Source organism: Trachurus trachurus (genome assembly GCF_905171665.1).
Source record: "Trachurus trachurus genome assembly, chromosome: 10".
NCBI classification, from domain to species: Eukaryota; Metazoa; Chordata; class Actinopteri; order Carangiformes; family Carangidae; genus Trachurus; species Trachurus trachurus.
The window spans coordinates 7,497,796-7,515,700 of NC_139894.1; the positions used below are offsets into that span (position 1 = coordinate 7,497,796).

The window sequence follows — 17,905 nt, forward strand, 5'->3', positions numbered from 1 at the left end:
AGCATTCGTGGCACTACTAAACCACAAACGTTATCAATCAAGAGGCTTACATAATTCTATTTCAAAGAGCTTTTTTTTTCCTATGGGAATACAGCTACGGGAACCATATAGTATTTCCATATAGAAGCCATTAAAACACTGCCGAGTAGAGTACTTCAGCTGGGTGCCAGTAGAGACAGAGGAAAATGTACAGTTACATGACCAGATCAGGCCTTTTTCACACTGAATGATAAGTGTAATGCAGGAGACACCTCGAAGACAGCGTGAGTCCATGTAAAGCGCTCAGGATCCGAGCCCCTTTGGCGCAGACTTTAAAATAAGATGCCGGTGGTTTGACATGGCTGCACCACAGGCTACAAAAATACAGCTGATGTGCAGCTGTGCTCATGCCACAGATTTGACTCATTCTAATGAGGCTGCCTTTACAACCACTGAGCAGATCTTTGGTTTATTTGGCACCTACTGAGATAAACAGACGCAAATGTGAAAGAAATATTTAATCAAGGAAGCACCGGTCATATATATAGCGCCATACGGGTATAATGTAAGAGTGAGGTGAATGGCCCTTTCTCTGAGCAGGAGCTATTAACAGCTTGTGAATGTCGACGGTGCACCATTCCCCCCAAATTAGTGGCGCTCTGCAGGCTCGGCTTCAGATAGGGGGAGCCAAGCTATTCTTCAGAGACACATCAAGATGGCGTGAATAAAGCTGTAAGTAGCAGATCAGAGTTGCCATATAAGAAGGAACAAGGTTCTTTAATAGGGCAATGATTTTAGCTGGCACCAAAGCGTCTATGTGTCAGGTTTGACACATAAAGACTTGATATATATCCAAAAATAATGGACTGAGTTAAAAGAAAAGAAAAAAAAGTTGAGTTCAGAGAAAGTACAAAAGGTTTTCGAACTAGGCTCAGCTCCATAAATGTGCCGCCGTAATTCCAGAATGATGATAGATTGATGATCTATGAGTTTAAATAGTGAATATTGGAAAGCTGCTTCTAATCCCTGACACACAAGGTCTTCATTTGTTGTCAGTTTTGCGTTAGCAAGGCATTCTCAAACACAGACAGAAGTGTAGTGAAATATAGTGAGAGGAATTACTATCAACAAAGGCTGGGAAGAGATTCAAGAACAGCACGCTGCACAAAGTACAGAGATGACAGATGTACCTTGGCCCGATTGAGCCCCCGGGTCAGCCAGGTCCTGGTGCAGCCTCCTGTGTCTATAGATGTCTCACACTATGAAAACAAAGGCTCAGGCATGTACAACACACACGGCCTATTTCCTTTACCCAAAAGCTCACACTGGCAAGTATATAAGCTTTCGCACAGGGAGACGAATGTCCTGAATCCAAATGTCCCCCCCTGCATAAATGCAATCCACTGTGTAGTAGCAGTGTTGCAAGGACTCGGGTGGACGTTGCACAGTCTTAAATTTGGCTTATTGTATGTATGCAGGAGGTTCATAATAATAGCACAACATGATATTTAAAATGTATTTTTACATATGATTACAACCTTTTTTTCAGGCAGTCATTTTGACATACTCAAGAAAATACAGCATTCTGATGATGAATATTGACCGGTCTGCTGCTGCAGCTTAGGTGGCAGAGTGGGCTCGCTCAGAAATTGAAGGGTTCAACTTTTTGACTCGAGCAAAACAGGCCAAACCCCAAATTGCCCCGACTTGGGTGGATAATGTGGGGCAATAATGTCAGCTATGAGCCAAAAGAGTTGTCATTGACTGCCATGTAATGACTAAACCTTAATCTGTATTTGCATAGCAATCCAACAAAATGACTTTATTTGATGTGATGCTTAGTCGTTAACCTTAATGGGGCACCTTTAGCCTAGTGGCAGTTCAGACTCAAGATATTAACCTCAAACCCACACTGACATCTATTATATGCTTTGGCTTCCTTAATAAAAAAAAGGAGTTTCCTGATGCTGCTTATCTCAATCTTTTATGCAAAAATAACCGAGCCAGCAGCCTGAGGCGGGCTCAGAGAGACACAGAGGGACGTTCTGTCCTGAAACCAACGATTTCAATGTGTTTAACTGTAAAATTACCATAGTAGGAGATCATTCATGTTATATAATGTGTATGGTTAGTTTCACAGAATGACAGTTGCAATGCACAGCTCTGTTAAAGTGCATGTATGTGTGGAAAGAGCTCTTGCTTGTTTAAAAAAGCTAAAAAAAAAAAAAAGCTGAATGTGTATCTTTTTCTCTGAGTGTAATGCTCAGTTTGTCACTACTAACCTCTCCGAGCCCCCTGACCCTCAAGAAATAACCTTGTTTTCCAACTGTGATTACCTCGTTTCCAGCTCTCTTTGTTCTTATAAAGCGCAACCACATGATCTTATTTCTGGTAACTAAAATGACAGGTTCAGCTAACTATGTTGAGATGACAATTCTGAAATAGCATCATGGGAGAGCTCTGGAAAACAATATCTTCTCTTTCACATGAAGTTGCAAACCACTTCCTTGCACAAGGGAGCTTTGAGTAAGCAACAAGGTCTGTTGTGCGTGAAAAAAGTGTTTTTGTCTCTCACTATACGCCACACGCTGCAATTGAGGTCGGCGTAAAAACAGACCTCAGTTTCATCATGCCAGCGGTGGGACTCCTGCATGGCTTTGCCAGTCATTACCATCTGCTTTAACGAGGATTTTACCCCCCCCCACTTCCTCTGTCTCTGTATTCAAATAGTGGAGTTTGGCTTGTGTCGTTATCCAGGTAAACACAACACGAGTGATTTACATCCAGAGAAAGTAAAACTCTCTTCAGTCCATTAAAAACAAACAAAGCTGGTGGAGCGATCTTCATGCCAACTGGTGCAAGTTTAATTCTGGGCCGAGACCTCACAGAGACAATGATGTATGTTTTATTTGCTCCTTGAACCCACAACGCCGGCCGCTCAACGCCCCTCACACTCTGTTCAACAGACTCCTTCTCTTCTATGTTTTAACAACCTCTTCGCCTCGGCCCTTTCACTTTCCCTAAAATCTCTTCCTGTTGAGTTACAGACCGGGTCTTATTTTTTTCCCCCCTTCAATCCCATGGAAGTGGTGGGGAGGAATTATTGCTTGTTTAAATATAAACTAAAGTGCTGGCCCCTGCGTGGCACGAGGTTTCAGTAGCTGCTGGTTGACCACAGAGGAAACAGAGTGCTGCTGTTCTAGTGCGCTCCTCCTCTGTCAGAGGAAGGTTCAAAGGGAAGCCAGACTCAACGTGCAGAGGCCAAAGCTTCCTTTTTCCCCCCACCTCACAGTTTCCGCACCTTCTAGAGTTGGGATATGAAACACAAACTTGGCTTCTTGTTCCATCAAACAGTTCAAGGCAGACATTTGAGCACCACAGCAAAAATACTTTCATATTATTTACTTAACACCATCTATCTTCCTTGGGAAAATTCTTTAGAAAGTTTCATTAAATCATTAAATGTTTTTCCAAGGTAGAAAAACAACTTCATCATTATCACATGTTTCACCTGACCTCACAATCACCCCAACTACAACCTTCACATTATTATCTAAGTGATAATCGAGTATATTCTTTATAGTTACAGGGCTAAGTATCTAATGACAGTAGCTTTTTGTTACCCAATCAAGAGTGTTTAAAGACATCAGTAACTCAAATTCCTGATATACTGATCGTTTTCCTTACTTATACAGTGATCTGATTATTCCAGAATTAATCAATGAAAAAAGTTAATCATAGACTTCATTTACATTTTACAATTTATTGCTGAATAAAAATGATCCGTAATAAATTAAAATGTCTTACAATAAGGTCTATATGTCTGAAAATTATCCACGTGCATTGCCTCTCTGTCATAGTTAATTTTTCATAACATTTAAAGGGACAAACAGGAGTTTGTATTTGGTTATAAAAAAGTTTCATATTAATGACGATGAATCTACATTACCCACACTTGTTAACTGGTCCATTTTCGATAAATATATTGTTTTGTCTTTATCGTTATTTTGATATTATTATTTAGTGGTCGGCTCGCTCAGCATTTCCTACTTTCGGTTTCGTGGACGCTGCCTGGCGGTTCATGGGAATAACGCCGCCGAATCACCGTTTGTGATCAGAACTACGACGGTATCTGATCGTCTTTGAACCTCCGACTTTCATTCTTGATCAATGAAAACATTCTTGGCAAATGTTTTCGCTTTCGTACGTCTTGCACCGGTCCAAGAATTTCACTGTACGGAGGCTCATGGGAAAACACTTTGCTTTCCAAACTCCTCGTTGTCCCTTTAACACTTTGTTGCAGTGGAGTAAAAAAAAAATACAAAAGTAAAACTGATCATTAGTTTCATCAACACTTCAACACTTTCAGAACTGATAATCTATATAAAGGAATGTGTTTTTTGTGCCTTTAAAATCACAAGCCACTACAGTTAACAGTCATTATAATAAACATATGTAAAGTGCAGTTTGATACAATTCATTCCCACACTGAGGCTGAGAAACCTGCTTTTCAGAAACTTGGCATCTGCACTCTGTCATTTACATTAATTCAACAACACTTATTGACGATCACGTGGACTAGTTGTATTGTCACTTTTAAGACATCTGTATTTGGTGAGAATGCACCTCTGATGCTCAGCGTGACATGTGAATCCTCTGTCGGTTAGTTCTGCTATCAACAATGTTGTTTGGGATTTTAAGGATGAAGAAGGAATGCAGTAATAATGTGTATGAGGAATAAAGGAGCAAAACAGAAGCTTTTGGAGAGCGGGAGGGGAGTGGGGAGCGATGTTACAGCGGGAATACAAATCACCATCAGTGACCTCAGCTGCCTATTTGTGCTTGTCAGATTTCACAGTGCTGCGGGCCATTAGGGATTAATGAGGAGTAGAGCTGTTTACTTAAAGCAAGTGAACAGAACTAAAACATGACAGGTTAAAACATGGCAGTTGTCTCTTCAGTTTATCTCCGGGCTTTTGTCAGCGAGGTTCACAGGGACAGAGGGATTGACTGTGAACGTGTGTGGTCTGAAGATCTGGACAGAAAAAAAAAAAAAAGGGCAAGTGAAAGTGAAAGGGAATGAATGATGGGGTAGAGGATCAATCCAGACAAAGATAATTAGATGTACATAGGCAAAGAAAGTGTTTCTTCACCACATATTTGAATTTTACAGTAGTTACGCAAGCACTCGCTGGAAGCAGAATTTGTCTGGAGGTAAAATATGACTTCACTGGTTCTGTTAAAAATTGAGCGAGAGGAGCCAAAGACCTGTGGCATTTCTGGTAAGGTGATGTCAAGCTCGTCCAATTCTTAGTTCCTGACCTCTGAATCACTGACCACATTACACACGACACGTCGGCCTGGTGTTGTACTCACTGATGGCGGTTGGCGCTGGGCTGGAGAAACAACTGACTAATCAAGTCTACACATCTTTGTAGACAGGAAACAGCTTTGTATAAATGGAAATGGAGTCAGCAAGTTAGGAAATTAACTCAATAGCAACTAGCACAGATGTAAATAACACATCTGGGCAACTATTTGACATAGAGATAACATTTTTTAAGAAACGAGTTTCCCAGAAGGTTAAATTAAACCACATGAGCGTGTAGGAGCGACAGAGGAACAGTCAGTTATTCCCTGAGTCATTAACCCTTACAATAAACAAGAAAATGGGAAAATTAAAACAAGTCGGACAGTAATTCATTTTCATTGAGCTCATGTCTGACTAAAACAGGAATTAAAAGGTCAAGATGCACGAACAACAGTCACTGGCAAGAGCTTGTTGATTTGTCATTCATTTTTGACAAATGCTGCACTTTTCCAGTTTGACTCCACCCATTTATATTGAGTTCATGTCTTTTTTTTAAATCATAAAAGATCACACTGACTACAGCTGCTGCTCAAGTCTTAGGCTATGCAACAGTCCTTCGCATTAACCGGTGATGCACCGAATGTGTCGAAGCTTATGTTATGCACAGACTCGACATTTTATTGGATCAGTATCTGCCAAAAGTCTAAAGGGAGGATAGAAACAAAGTTTAATGAGGGATGAAACTAGTGATTATAGTCTTTATTACAAGCAAAGACAAGTGAAAGAGTGACATAACAGGAAAGAAGCAGAGAGACAGAGCAGTTCTGATACGTTGCCTGAAGTGTAGAGTCAAACAACAGGGGTATCTTTGTGAAGCGGGGTATTGTAAAAACACATAAAACAGGGTATTACCGTTGAGCTACTGTATGTGAAGATAACATGTGAACAGAAAATGAAACAGGCAGACGGCAGCCTGACAATTTCCCACACAAAAAGCACTTTTATCTCTTAATTCCTTCTTTCATTTCGGGGGCATGAATGAATCCCCCCGGAGGTCAGAGGACCTTCTTTGTGAATGTGAAACCACTTATTTTCTCCATTTCGGTCTCAGGCAACACCACCAGTGACACCGAGACACCTCATCTGTCAGACTGGATCTATAGATACAGTGCAGGTTCAGAGGGTATATGGCTTTATATAGAACAGTAATGGAGAATGTAACAGTTATTTAAACGTGGAAGCCGCAGTCGCCCCGCAGAATGAGAAAATTACAGTCTGACAGGAAAACTGACACTCGGAAAGTGACAAATATCAAACGTAGACTTTGAAAATCTTCTAGTATTAAAGGAAAGCTCATGCATTGCTCTAAGTTCGGCTGGGGGAACTCAAAGTCACCATTGTCAATGCAGGAATTATGAGTATTATTATGCTGTATCTACATCAAGGGGGTTGTGGGTTTTACACCTAGGGATGGGAACGACACGGGATTTGGATTGTCGATTGTCGAGGCCCTTGTGTCGACTTTTTGTCGAATTGTCGGCCCCTTTTTTTTTTTTTTTAACAGCAGCAGATATGCGGGCGGGGGGGGGCTACACGTGCTTTTGTTGTGGTTTATTAACGATGCTGTCGGTACAAGCGGACGAGGCAGCGCGCATTCGGTTTCTTTCTTTTTTTCTGTGCATGTCCGCGGTCCTCTGAATGCATGCAACCATTGCATCCACCTGTTTTGCCGATGATTTTGCCCTTTTTGCGGAGCTGGACTCATCATCAACAGCACCATCACCTAGACTGCAGGGAGCCCGGACAGCTGATCTCTTGACTCTGTCGCCTGTCAGCATGCGCGCACATCCGTCACATGTGAAGCAGAATGAGGGTCAAGTAGCTATCCCATTTAGAAAAAGTGGATTTGTTTCATTTAAAATATTTTATTTCATTTGGGGAAAAGTGGCACTTTCTGCTGTTTATTTGAATAGGAAATATTGAAAGACAAAATGCAATGTAGCTACACATGGAAATCCCACAAGCCCCGCCCCCTCGACATTTCGACACTAAAAACACACTTTTTGTGGAGACTTGTATTGCTTACATGTTGACACTAGGGGAGAGGGAACCACATGAACCAGCTTGGTGCAGGCTTAAGCTTTGCCCAATCAGGGATCATTATACATCAGGTCCCACCTTAGAGTCTCTGCTATTGGACCAAAAGTTTTCACCCCGTGACTTTGATTGACAGGCGACGAGAGATGCGCAAAGCGGGTGCGCAGTCTGACGGATAATAGCTCATAGCATTAGCACTGCGGGTAAACGTAACCATTAATGGATTATCTGGTCACGATGGATTAAATCGCCCATGCCTGTTTTGTCGAGCACATCTTCAGCTTGAAAAAGAGGGTAAGCTTGTAATTTTATTCAGTGTTTTAGTGGGTTTGTGACTGACAAATGTCCGTCTTTTTCGGCACTCGAAAATGACTTCCGGGTTTGTGTGTGTTCAGTGAGCAGGCTGGTTTAAACCTTTAATGGGGTAAAAACTGCATTTTTGAGTTTTGCTTTTGTTTATATGACAGTTTATGATTTTTTGGTGGTGAAAGAAGAGGTGTACAGATGGTACATATATGTTAAAATCACCTTCGTTGTTGACGTGACGTCGCTTGTGGGCTGCCGTAGTCTGATATTGTTTGAGACATTTTCAGTGACTGTGAAAAAACCGTAGCACTTAGAAACTTCATTTTTTTTCTACTTGTTGCCGAAAGTGTCCTTAAAAGGTCTGTGGTGGAGTTTTCATTACAGCATGCCTACTTTCCGTTATATTAAGGACGCCGTTCATGTGTTATTGATTTGGGACGCCGGCGTCCCAACCACTAGGGGGCCTGCGTGAACAGGTTAAAAAAACATATTTACAGCCTGGTGCCTTTTATTTTTTTGGTCTCTACCGATAGTTTCCACCTCCGTGAACACTGTGGGGGTGGTGAATTTTTTTGTACCACAACCGTTTTAGTGTTGTTTAGGCTTCATAAATCGGGGGGTGGTTACGTTGAGTGACAGGTTCGCAGACAGTTACCGGCCGTTAATTGGTTAATTGCTTTCGAGTTCAGCGGGCGGGTTCTCGGCCGGCAAACCGCCGCACCTCTCCAAATATGGAAAGTACACTCCCACTAAAATCCAAGATGGCGCAGTTCAAATGCTCGTATAGTAGAGGCACAAATAGACTCCCCCAAACCAATGGGTGACGTCACGGGTGCTTTTTACAGTCTATGATCTACATCGCAATGTAAAATGACACGGCTGCCAGATGTTCCAAAGTCATTCCTCCCCAACAATGCTTTAACCCTCAGCACCACTGAGGCAGAAGTATAGGTGATTGCAAATTAAGAGACGGTGTTATGCAACAAGCAAATGATTTTAATTGTGTTTGCATGCTAGAGAGATTAATCACTCCCATGTGAACTCCCTGAGGTTGGAGACGGAAGCAGAAAAACACACTGACAGCTTTGTGGCCCCAACTTTCTGGTGGTGGTGTGCTTACCTCAGGCAGGAGGGAGTAGTGGATGCAGAATCCCGGCTCAGAGGGGAAGTACTCATCAGAGACGAAACGGATCCTGATCTGACCGCCCTTGGACGTGTGACTAGTTGGTACCGACTGCGACCCGCACCAGCGACCCAGGATGGTCTTCTCCGTCAGATCCTCAACCTCCACAAAGTCATACCTTCAGAGGTGGAGAGAGAAGAGATTAGTTTGGTCTCTGAGACGACACTCATCACACTCGGTCCAATTTATTCAGTTAGTTACCAGAGTTACCCAAAAAAAACAAACAACAAAACACAACCTCCAGCTACTACAGGCTTTGTTTGAGCTTTATTTTGATTTTTTTTTTTTAATTTTCATTTTCATTTTCCGACAACAAGACAAGCTCATCAAAAAAGCAACACAAGATTGCAGCCTTCCACTGTCACAAATCAAAACATACAACTCAAGATAATACAACACAACACAATCAAAACCAAAAACACAAAATATGTAAAGGAGAAAGAGAAAAAAGTGGGTGTGTTTGGGGGGTAAGGGGTTGGTGAGATACACAACATCAGTGTGAAGCCGTATACTTAATCCTAATTTACTCCCATACTTATCATTAACGGCCACTGCTTTTTGTAGTTTTAATTATATCTCGTTAAATCTGTCAGCACTTTTTAAGTTTGCTGTGGCGCTGTCTCCTCAGGTCTGCCTCACCCCCGCTAAAGGTGCAGGTTGTTAATATCAATAAATCCGCCAGGGGAAATAAAGGTTTAACCTCATTTAAAAGAAAAAAAAGAAAGGAAAATATCTTTAACAGCAGGTTGCAGTTTCACTGTGTTGAGAGATGAGATTTATTTCTGTTATTTACTGCCTAAAATTAAATGAACCAAATGACGTAAAGAGAGCGTCAGTGTATTGAGGACAAATCTCAGGTCGGTTGACAGCGCAGCATTAAACAGCTGTTCTTACTGTTCAGCGGTTAATGTCTGCTGATGCAGCTTTCCATCCACCACGATTACACTGATGCTACATGTTGTCATTGAAATATAGTCTTTAATTAAAGCTTTAGATGGCTATGCAACAGCGTCTGTTGACTGTGGGAAAGCTGCAGGCCTCGTCTATTTTTCAAAAACAATTTTATGACCATGTGCTTTTATTCTTTAATTTTGACAGTATTATGTTGAGTAGTCGGGATTGGATTACCATTTTCACTGTCAGCGACTCCTCTTCAATAACCACAGAAATAATCCATGTAATTGGACGGCAACAGAGTTTAAATTATACAGTAGTTTTCTGGCTATAAACATAATCACTGAAAGTTGCAGAAACTATTGGCGGCTGAAAACCAAACACTGTATTTATTTTTTTTTTTAAATAAAAAAAAATAAAAAGTGTTTTAAATGATATTCAGCTTTAACATAAAAAATTTCACCATTTTTTAAATTATTCATTCTTGTGAATTTCTGAAAAGATAAATTTCATTTCAGCAAAAATATAAATACAAGCACCATTCTGCTTGTTGTGGAAATCAAACTTTATGCCCTGTAATTATGTGAGAGTCTGTCTCTCCACCGGCCACCCTGCCAACCCATAATACCAGTAAACATTATGAAGTGCAGCGGCATATGGCCGTGCTCCAGACTCCTCCGGTGTGCCAAGGCTAACATCGACCAACCTCAGCACTTAAGACGCGCAGTTCAGGAGTTCAGCCTTTATTATTTATACCTGTGTGTGTAACGAGTGGCTGCGTCGCATTCAATACGGCCTTGTTTCACTGACTCTTCACAGTCTGGGATTAATCACTTTGCCATTTGCGTCAACAGGCACACTAACCTCTCATTCAGTGCTGCCAATTCGGATATTTGGATTTCAAGGACATTGTTTACATTTTGCACAAGCTTGACAGATTCAGTTCAAGCTGGTTTCAATAAAACAACATGGAGGGACATGAACAAGACTAAAAATGGATTTTCTCTGATGTTATATAAACTGAAAAGGGTGTGGAGACTAGTGTGTGTGTGTATGTGCGGCCTTTGATTTGGAAATTTATACAGGAAGTTTGCGATCTGCACAAACAAACTTAAGGTAAAGCTGAAACTGCTCCTTTGGAAAACCATATATTCACAATTTAAATGTATGAAAACTGCACAACGCTGTTTATATTAATCAGAGCCAGACTGATTTTTGGGTGGAGAAAAAAAAGGATAAAATATCAGTTTAGCTTCTCTTTGCTTTCTAGATGGAGGTCAGTGAAGAGAGAAGCTTTCCTCACTAAAGAATCCGCCCTCAGACAGCTCCACAGCTTTGACAGATGGCTCATCAATAATGCACGACGCCCTGATCATTACACATCGCCATGTGTTCAGAATCACCATGTTGAACAGCGGTTTCTCAGATTTACAAATGCACTGACATACATAGTGAACTGTATGTACAGTCCCAGTGAAGAGGATCAGAGCAGCGGAGGAATGTTATATACAGATCCACCAGAAAGGATTCCCCCCCTTCCTGCACACACTGCAAGAAAAAACTGTATTTAATATTCACAAAAGCCTTTTTTCTCTTACATAGTTTTCTCCTTTTACATTATTAATAGCTACAATATCTACCGCGGAGATGACGCAGATTAGCAACACAAACAGTCCTCTCCTTTTCAGACCCAAGTCGGGGAGAGAACGGTCCTATCTGTGAGCCCGTCAAGCACGACTCTGCTGCCATGCCAACAGCAGCAAGACCAATCCCTCTCCAATATGCCTCTCCTCCAGTGGATTTGGTAAGAATGCTTTTCATCGTGCCACAGACAAACAGAATAGCAGATGAGCATCTCAACTACACAGCCTCCCCTCTCATCTTAGCAAAGACTCCTTCGCTCCAGGCTCTCGCTACCAGAGCCAAACACGTCTCCCACTGCTGTTTGTTTTATCCCTGGCCATTGCTGCGAATAACTGGACAGGAGATTACAGTCTTGTTTATTTGCATCGCATTGTGCAGTGACACAAGGGGTAAGAGGAGCGTGTCAGTAACGTTGTGTATGGATGTCTTTTTGCCGTAACGCAACTGCAGTGGAAGGTCTAAGGGGAAATTTGGGGTAATACATTTTTAAACACACATGAAAGATAAAGTGGATATGCAGTCAAAGCCAAAAGGCTTATGCATGCGAGTGTGTATGTGGGACAGAAAAAGTGAGTGTGGTGCGTGCGTGTGTGTTCAGTGAGAAGATAAACTTGTGTGTGTGTGTCTGTTTCTGCTTGTGATTGCATGCTGCAGTCGTTTGTCTGCCAACCCTGCCAGGAGTGTGTATATTGAGATCTGATTAGGGTTGCAAAATTCCGGGAATTTTCAAAGTTGGAAACTTTCCATGGGAATTAACGGGAATGTATGGGAATAAACGGGAATATGTGGGAATTAACGGGAATATATGAGTAATATTTTACTTAGTAGAATTAAAACTTGATAAAGCTCTACTCACAAATACATCTGTTGAAATGTCATGTTTTTTAATTGTATTATTTTGCATGGATGTCTGCTTATGACAAAACAAAATATTTACATTTATGTTTGGATATGATACAGTTTGTTTAAATTACCCCCAATTACCCCAGTTAATTCCCATAAATTCCCAATAATTCCCATAAATTCCCAATAATTCCCATGGAAAGTTTCCAATTTGGAATATTTCCAAAATTCCCCAGCTTAACTTCCCATGGAAAGTTTCTGGAAATTTACTGGAAATGTTCCGCCCCTTTGCAAACCTAGATCTGATCTAAACCTGTTGGGCCTCAGTAGCGGGGGTGAAGGGAGGGTTGACGGCGAGGAGAATGACACATGTGAGCGCTGGAGTGGCAGACACGGCGGTAACTTTCATGACCTTGGAAAAGAGGATGTTGTTATTGTCTCTCACCCTTCTTCTCCCCCCCGGAGGACGCAGACTAGTGCAGTCTTGTGAAGGCAGGAACGGCACAAAAGTTGTCAGTCTGCACCCTGCCCCGCTGTGGAACTTTCCCCTCACGGGTGGTTTTGACAGCAACAATAAAACCTCATTCGTCAGCAGGAACCCGGCCCACCTCCGAGGTGTGTGCTTGTTGCCGGACGGCTCGGATTACATGTGCAATGCATCCACACATAGTGATTTTGACTTTCACTGACAACAACCAGACCCCGATATGGAAGGAATAATGTGGAACAGAGGCATGAATCCTAGATGGCAGCACATTACAGCACTTTGGACAATTGAATCAGCTGCAACCCATCGCTAACGGACCGGTATCAGAGTCAGGATCGCAAACACTTCACTGATCAGTGTAACTGAATGCACAACAACTGACACCGGAGCAAGAGGCCGACTACTGACTCATGGCCACATATTCCTTTAATTTCCCATCTTTAGCTGACTTCTCATTTTCTGTTGCCACATCCCTCATCTGAACCTTGTGGGCTCTGCAGAAAGCCGCTGCTGTTATTCACATTGCCATCCATTAGGGGGCTTTGTAGGAATGTCTGATGAGGTCACCCTCCCCCGAGCTCCTCTCCCACCTTCCCCCTGATTGGGCTCCTCCATGTAAACCAGTCAGTTGTGATATACTGAGGGCAGGGCACTGAGCGTAATGCACGGAGGGTAAATCGATTGTTGAGGCTTGGAATCTCCCCCCCCCCCCCCCCCACACACACAATTTAGATTGAATGGAAACAGCAGCAAAACCCAGGCAGTAATTTAAAGTGAGATCTTCAATGAAGTGGAGCATGTACTGTATGTATATGCGTGCGTTTTTGTGTGTTCATGTGTTGTCGCTCAGTCGGTCACACGCTGCGTGTGTCTTTTCGAAAAACCATCACGTGAGCCACTAAAAATATCGACCACACTGGATAAAATACGCCGGGCTGAACGACGTCATTGTGGTGTCTTGGGCGAAACAAATCACTCTCCCGCTGCTGCTGCTGCTGGGTTTTCAATATTCACGAGCTGCCACCGCAGACCAAAGGTAATTTCACAAATGGCCACACTCTGACTCTAAATCTTTAAAGATGGGCTCCAACACAGGCAGGACACGTCTTTACCTCAGACCAACACGTATCTGGTCTGCCAACTGGGGGATGGACCACATCTGATGAGAGCGGGGCCGAGCAATGCACGCTGCACATTACTGCTTCTAACTGCAGGGGGGGGACGTTATCCTTCATTCAGTCATTTAATTTAAGACAACATTTTCATTTAGACTGTAAAATATATCTTTTCTCATCTCTCCAAATGAATTGTATAAACCATTAGAAGTGTGTTAGCCCATGAGTCAAAATGAAAAATTATCCATTTGGCCTAATTCTGTTTGTGCATGCTACTCCTAACAACGTTATATCACAAACACGCTTTCTCCAATTCCCAATTATCAATCACAAACTGTGTGTTTGTGTTGTCTGTCATTATGGAACAACTGGTAACCAAACAACCACTTTCTGATCTGCTTGTATTAAAGGGATAGTTCACCCAAAATTAGGGCTGGGAGAAGTTTCAGAGTCCTCCGTGGCTTCTCTGAGTTACAGGGGGTCTCGGCGTAGCAGTGCATGTCCATATAACGGTTGCAAATGGATACCAACTGTCTTCGTAACAAAAAGACACACCAAAAAACATCCAAATACCTCCATGCTGCTCGTACGTAATGTCTGTCTTGTATTGAAGCCCCGAAATGCGAAATTGTTCTGAAAAAAATTAAATAAGTCTATGATTCAAGCTTGTCTGTAGCGGAAGCTCCTCTTCCTGGTCCGTCCAAATCTCGCACGATTTGCGCCGGCGTCAGTAATCAGGAAGAGGAGCTTCCGCTACAGCAAGCTTGAAATATAGACTTATTTAATTTTTATGAAGAAAAGTGGTATCGTGCTATGCCGAGACCCCCTGTAACTCAGAGAAGCCATGGATAACTCTGAAACTTCTCCCAGCCCTTAGTTGACATGAGGGTGAGTAGATAATGAGTGAAATTTGAATTTTGGGTGAACTATCCTTTTAATTCTTATTCAGTGATTTGTATATGTTCTTACTTGCATAAGCCATCTTCAGGGTCCTCCAGACCAAACCTCTCATCAAAGGTGAGCTGGATCCTCTTGTTGCTGGGTGCCACTAGCCTCCAGATCAGTGCAGTATTCCTGGGATACCTGTGTGGGAAGTCTGGGCTGTGGACCATGCCCTCTCCGGACACCGTTATGATCTTCTCCTGTTGGGAATCTTGCACTCCTAAAACAGAAACCAAAAAGAAAAAAAGGAAATAAAAGTGAGTAATTTAAGTGTTATAATATTATGTTTGGCCGAGACACACTGCACATTAGGCTTATGATTCAGATCATAATCAACCTGGGACATGGTGGGCAATTTAAAAAGGTGCCGTTTCTGAAAAAGTAAACTGTGAATCACTGCGGCCTTCAGGTTATGAATTAATGCACCACACTGCACTGACTTGCACAAACAAATTAAAATACATTTCTGAACATTTACTATTATTTTAAGATAATTTAAAACATTTTATTGAATGCATGATTAAACCTGCATGCTGGGACACGTAGACCTGCAGCTGAGTCACACACAGGCCTTTGCGCGGACGCTGTGGGAAATACAAGAAACTAAGCTACGTATACACTCATAAACCTGTATGTTGCCTTTTTTTTTTATCTCTATGGACTTTATCTGGGCATTGTTCGTGCACCTGTGCATGAATTTAAAGCATAAGCTCAACACAGCCTGATGAGTTTCACCAGGCTCCTCCGATAAAGCCATTAATGCCCGGTGGGCCCAGCGACTGCAGGGTTTTAATCACTTTGATGAAGCTTGTCATTCAGTCCCTCAGGGCTCCATCAGGCCCCGTCACCTTCAGGAGAAAAATTGCCAGGCTGCTTCCACCTGAGCCTCACGATCATCGCAATGACAACACCCCGAAGTAGCTCTGACTAAAAGGGCCATTTTCAGTACAATAATGGATCAAATGTAAGTACACGAGGAGGCAGATTTATACCATCTTCACATTCTTATCCATCACCATGGCAGCACCATCTAAAATGATAAATGGTTACAGAATAAAAAATATAAATTTTGTCTAATTTAACCTTAGCACAACTGGTTATATGAGGTTGTTGGAGTGAATCTTTGGGTAAGGCTAGGCTAGCTGTTTTTCTCTTTTGCCAATCTCTGGGGAAAGCTACATAGCAAATTAGCATAATTAATTCAATATTGCCTAATTTACATATTTAAACATAAAAATTGACAAAACTTGTAATACAAAAAATATTTGTCTTAATGTAAGTGATAAACTTGGGAAGTTTCATGGTGATGTGTGTTAGTTAATTTTTTTTTACCCTATTCACCTGTAGTGTCTCCCCTTGGTTATATGAGGGAAGAGCAAGTTGTTGGAGTGAACCTTTGGGTAAGGCTAGGCTAGCTTTTTATCTCTGTTGCCAATCTCTGGGGAAAGCTTGGCCAAGAGAGTTTAGGTTTAGCCTGCAAATGAGTCATTTACTGAAGGCTGCAACAAAATAAGGACATTTAACAAAAACAAAATATTGTGATGCTGCAGCTACATTTAATGTTTCGGTTTGTCTCCAGGAAATACAGATTGAGACTATTTAGCAAAGAGCACAGAGGCAACAAAACCCCACGTTTGCACCGTGGCATTTATTTCTTTGATTAAACATGCAGCACTTGTCAACACTCACAGTTTGTTTCACTTAACCAAAATTGTTGGTTTAACAATATGCAAACACTGGCTCAGCACACTGTTATTAATATCAACATGCGCTGTTGAAATTTTGACAACTTTCTCAGAGATTACACTGATAAATTTACTCTGTCCTGGGCCTGCCCTCAATTTGTTTGCACTGTATTTATTTTTGTACCGCTGATGATTATTCAATATTCATAAACCAATCCAATATGTCTAGCCATCAGAGAAGCCCAGCAGCAGGCTTTTAATTCGCTCGGAGACGTGAGTGTGCTGCTGCAAGTTTGTTGCTGCATTAAACGGATGAGTAACCCTTTCCCTCGTGCAACGTGTATAGCACAATTTATATTTGAAACCCATTCTGAGCTTGATTACTTTTTATTTTGCCATAAATTTGATTTAAGGATGTGATTCATACCCAGCAACGTGATTCATTCTGGGGTTATTTGCTTGCAATAGGAACAAAAACACAGGCAGGTTGAGTTGGTGCCATGTGCTCACCCTCTATAATGTCAAATAACAGTTCCACAGGAACTCTGAGTTCCTCTGGATGGTTCCAAGGACAACAAATTGTCTAGAGGAGTCGTCTCTGGAAATTAGAAACCAACTTGAGCAGGGCACTGTCTGTTTTTCTCAAAATAGTACAAACTGTGATTCTTTAAAGGGATGGTTCAACATTTTAGCAAATTGGCCCATTGCCATAATCCCTATATTCTTGGGAGTTGTCATAGCAGTAGGTTCGTTCCCTTTAATTGTCGGTGCAAGCTATTTTTAGAATGGTGGAGCAGAGCCGCGAGCTGCTCAGAGCTACGCTACGGAGGCTAATTGGATTTCTTGGTTTTCCTCATCAAACTCATCAAATACACAATCCAACAACTCCAAAACGCTCTTGAGGACAAGTTGTGACCTGCACATTCACCTCAATAACGGAACGTTACGAGACAGAGTTGTTTTGGAGGCAAATGCAGAGACTGCTTGCCGAACATCTGCCCCCGACAGGGACGCGCATCAGCGGTTTTGCATGAATTTACCTTGAAAGCAACTCTGTTTCGTAATGTTATGTTATTATCTCATATTGCATATAGTGTGGTGAATGTGCAGGTCACAACTTGTCCACAAGAGCGTTTTGGAGTTGCTGGATGTAAGACAGATGCTGTCTTACATCCAGCAACAGATGAGTTGAAACCAAGTTGAGGGAAACCAAGAAATTCCATTAGCCTCCGTAGCGTAGCTCTGAGCAGCTCCCCGCTCTGCTCCGCCATTCTAAAAATAGCTTGCAGCGACAATTAAAGGTAACAAACCTACTGCTAAAACTATATTGGGCCAATTTACCAAAATGTTGAACTATCCCTTTAAAGCCAGAAACAAGGATCGACAATTATCCTGACTGTTGCTTAGCCTGTCTATATT

At 41.9% G+C, this 17,905-nt stretch overlaps 1 protein-coding gene across 2 annotated transcripts in view; it reads right to left on the bottom strand.

The window, feature by feature from the left end:
* Positions 1-17,905, bottom strand: part of pdgfc (platelet derived growth factor c) — a 48,643-nt gene that overhangs the window by 5,307 nt on the left and 25,431 nt on the right. For both annotated transcript variants that reach the window (XM_083980221.1, XM_083980222.1), the window contains exons 2-3: positions 14,829-15,021; positions 8,814-8,994 (exon numbers count right to left, since the gene is read on the bottom strand). In XM_083980221.1, the coding sequence (XP_083836347.1) occupies positions 8,814-8,994; positions 14,829-15,021 (374 nt within the window). The remainder of the gene's footprint in view (positions 1-8,813; positions 8,995-14,828; positions 15,022-17,905) is intronic.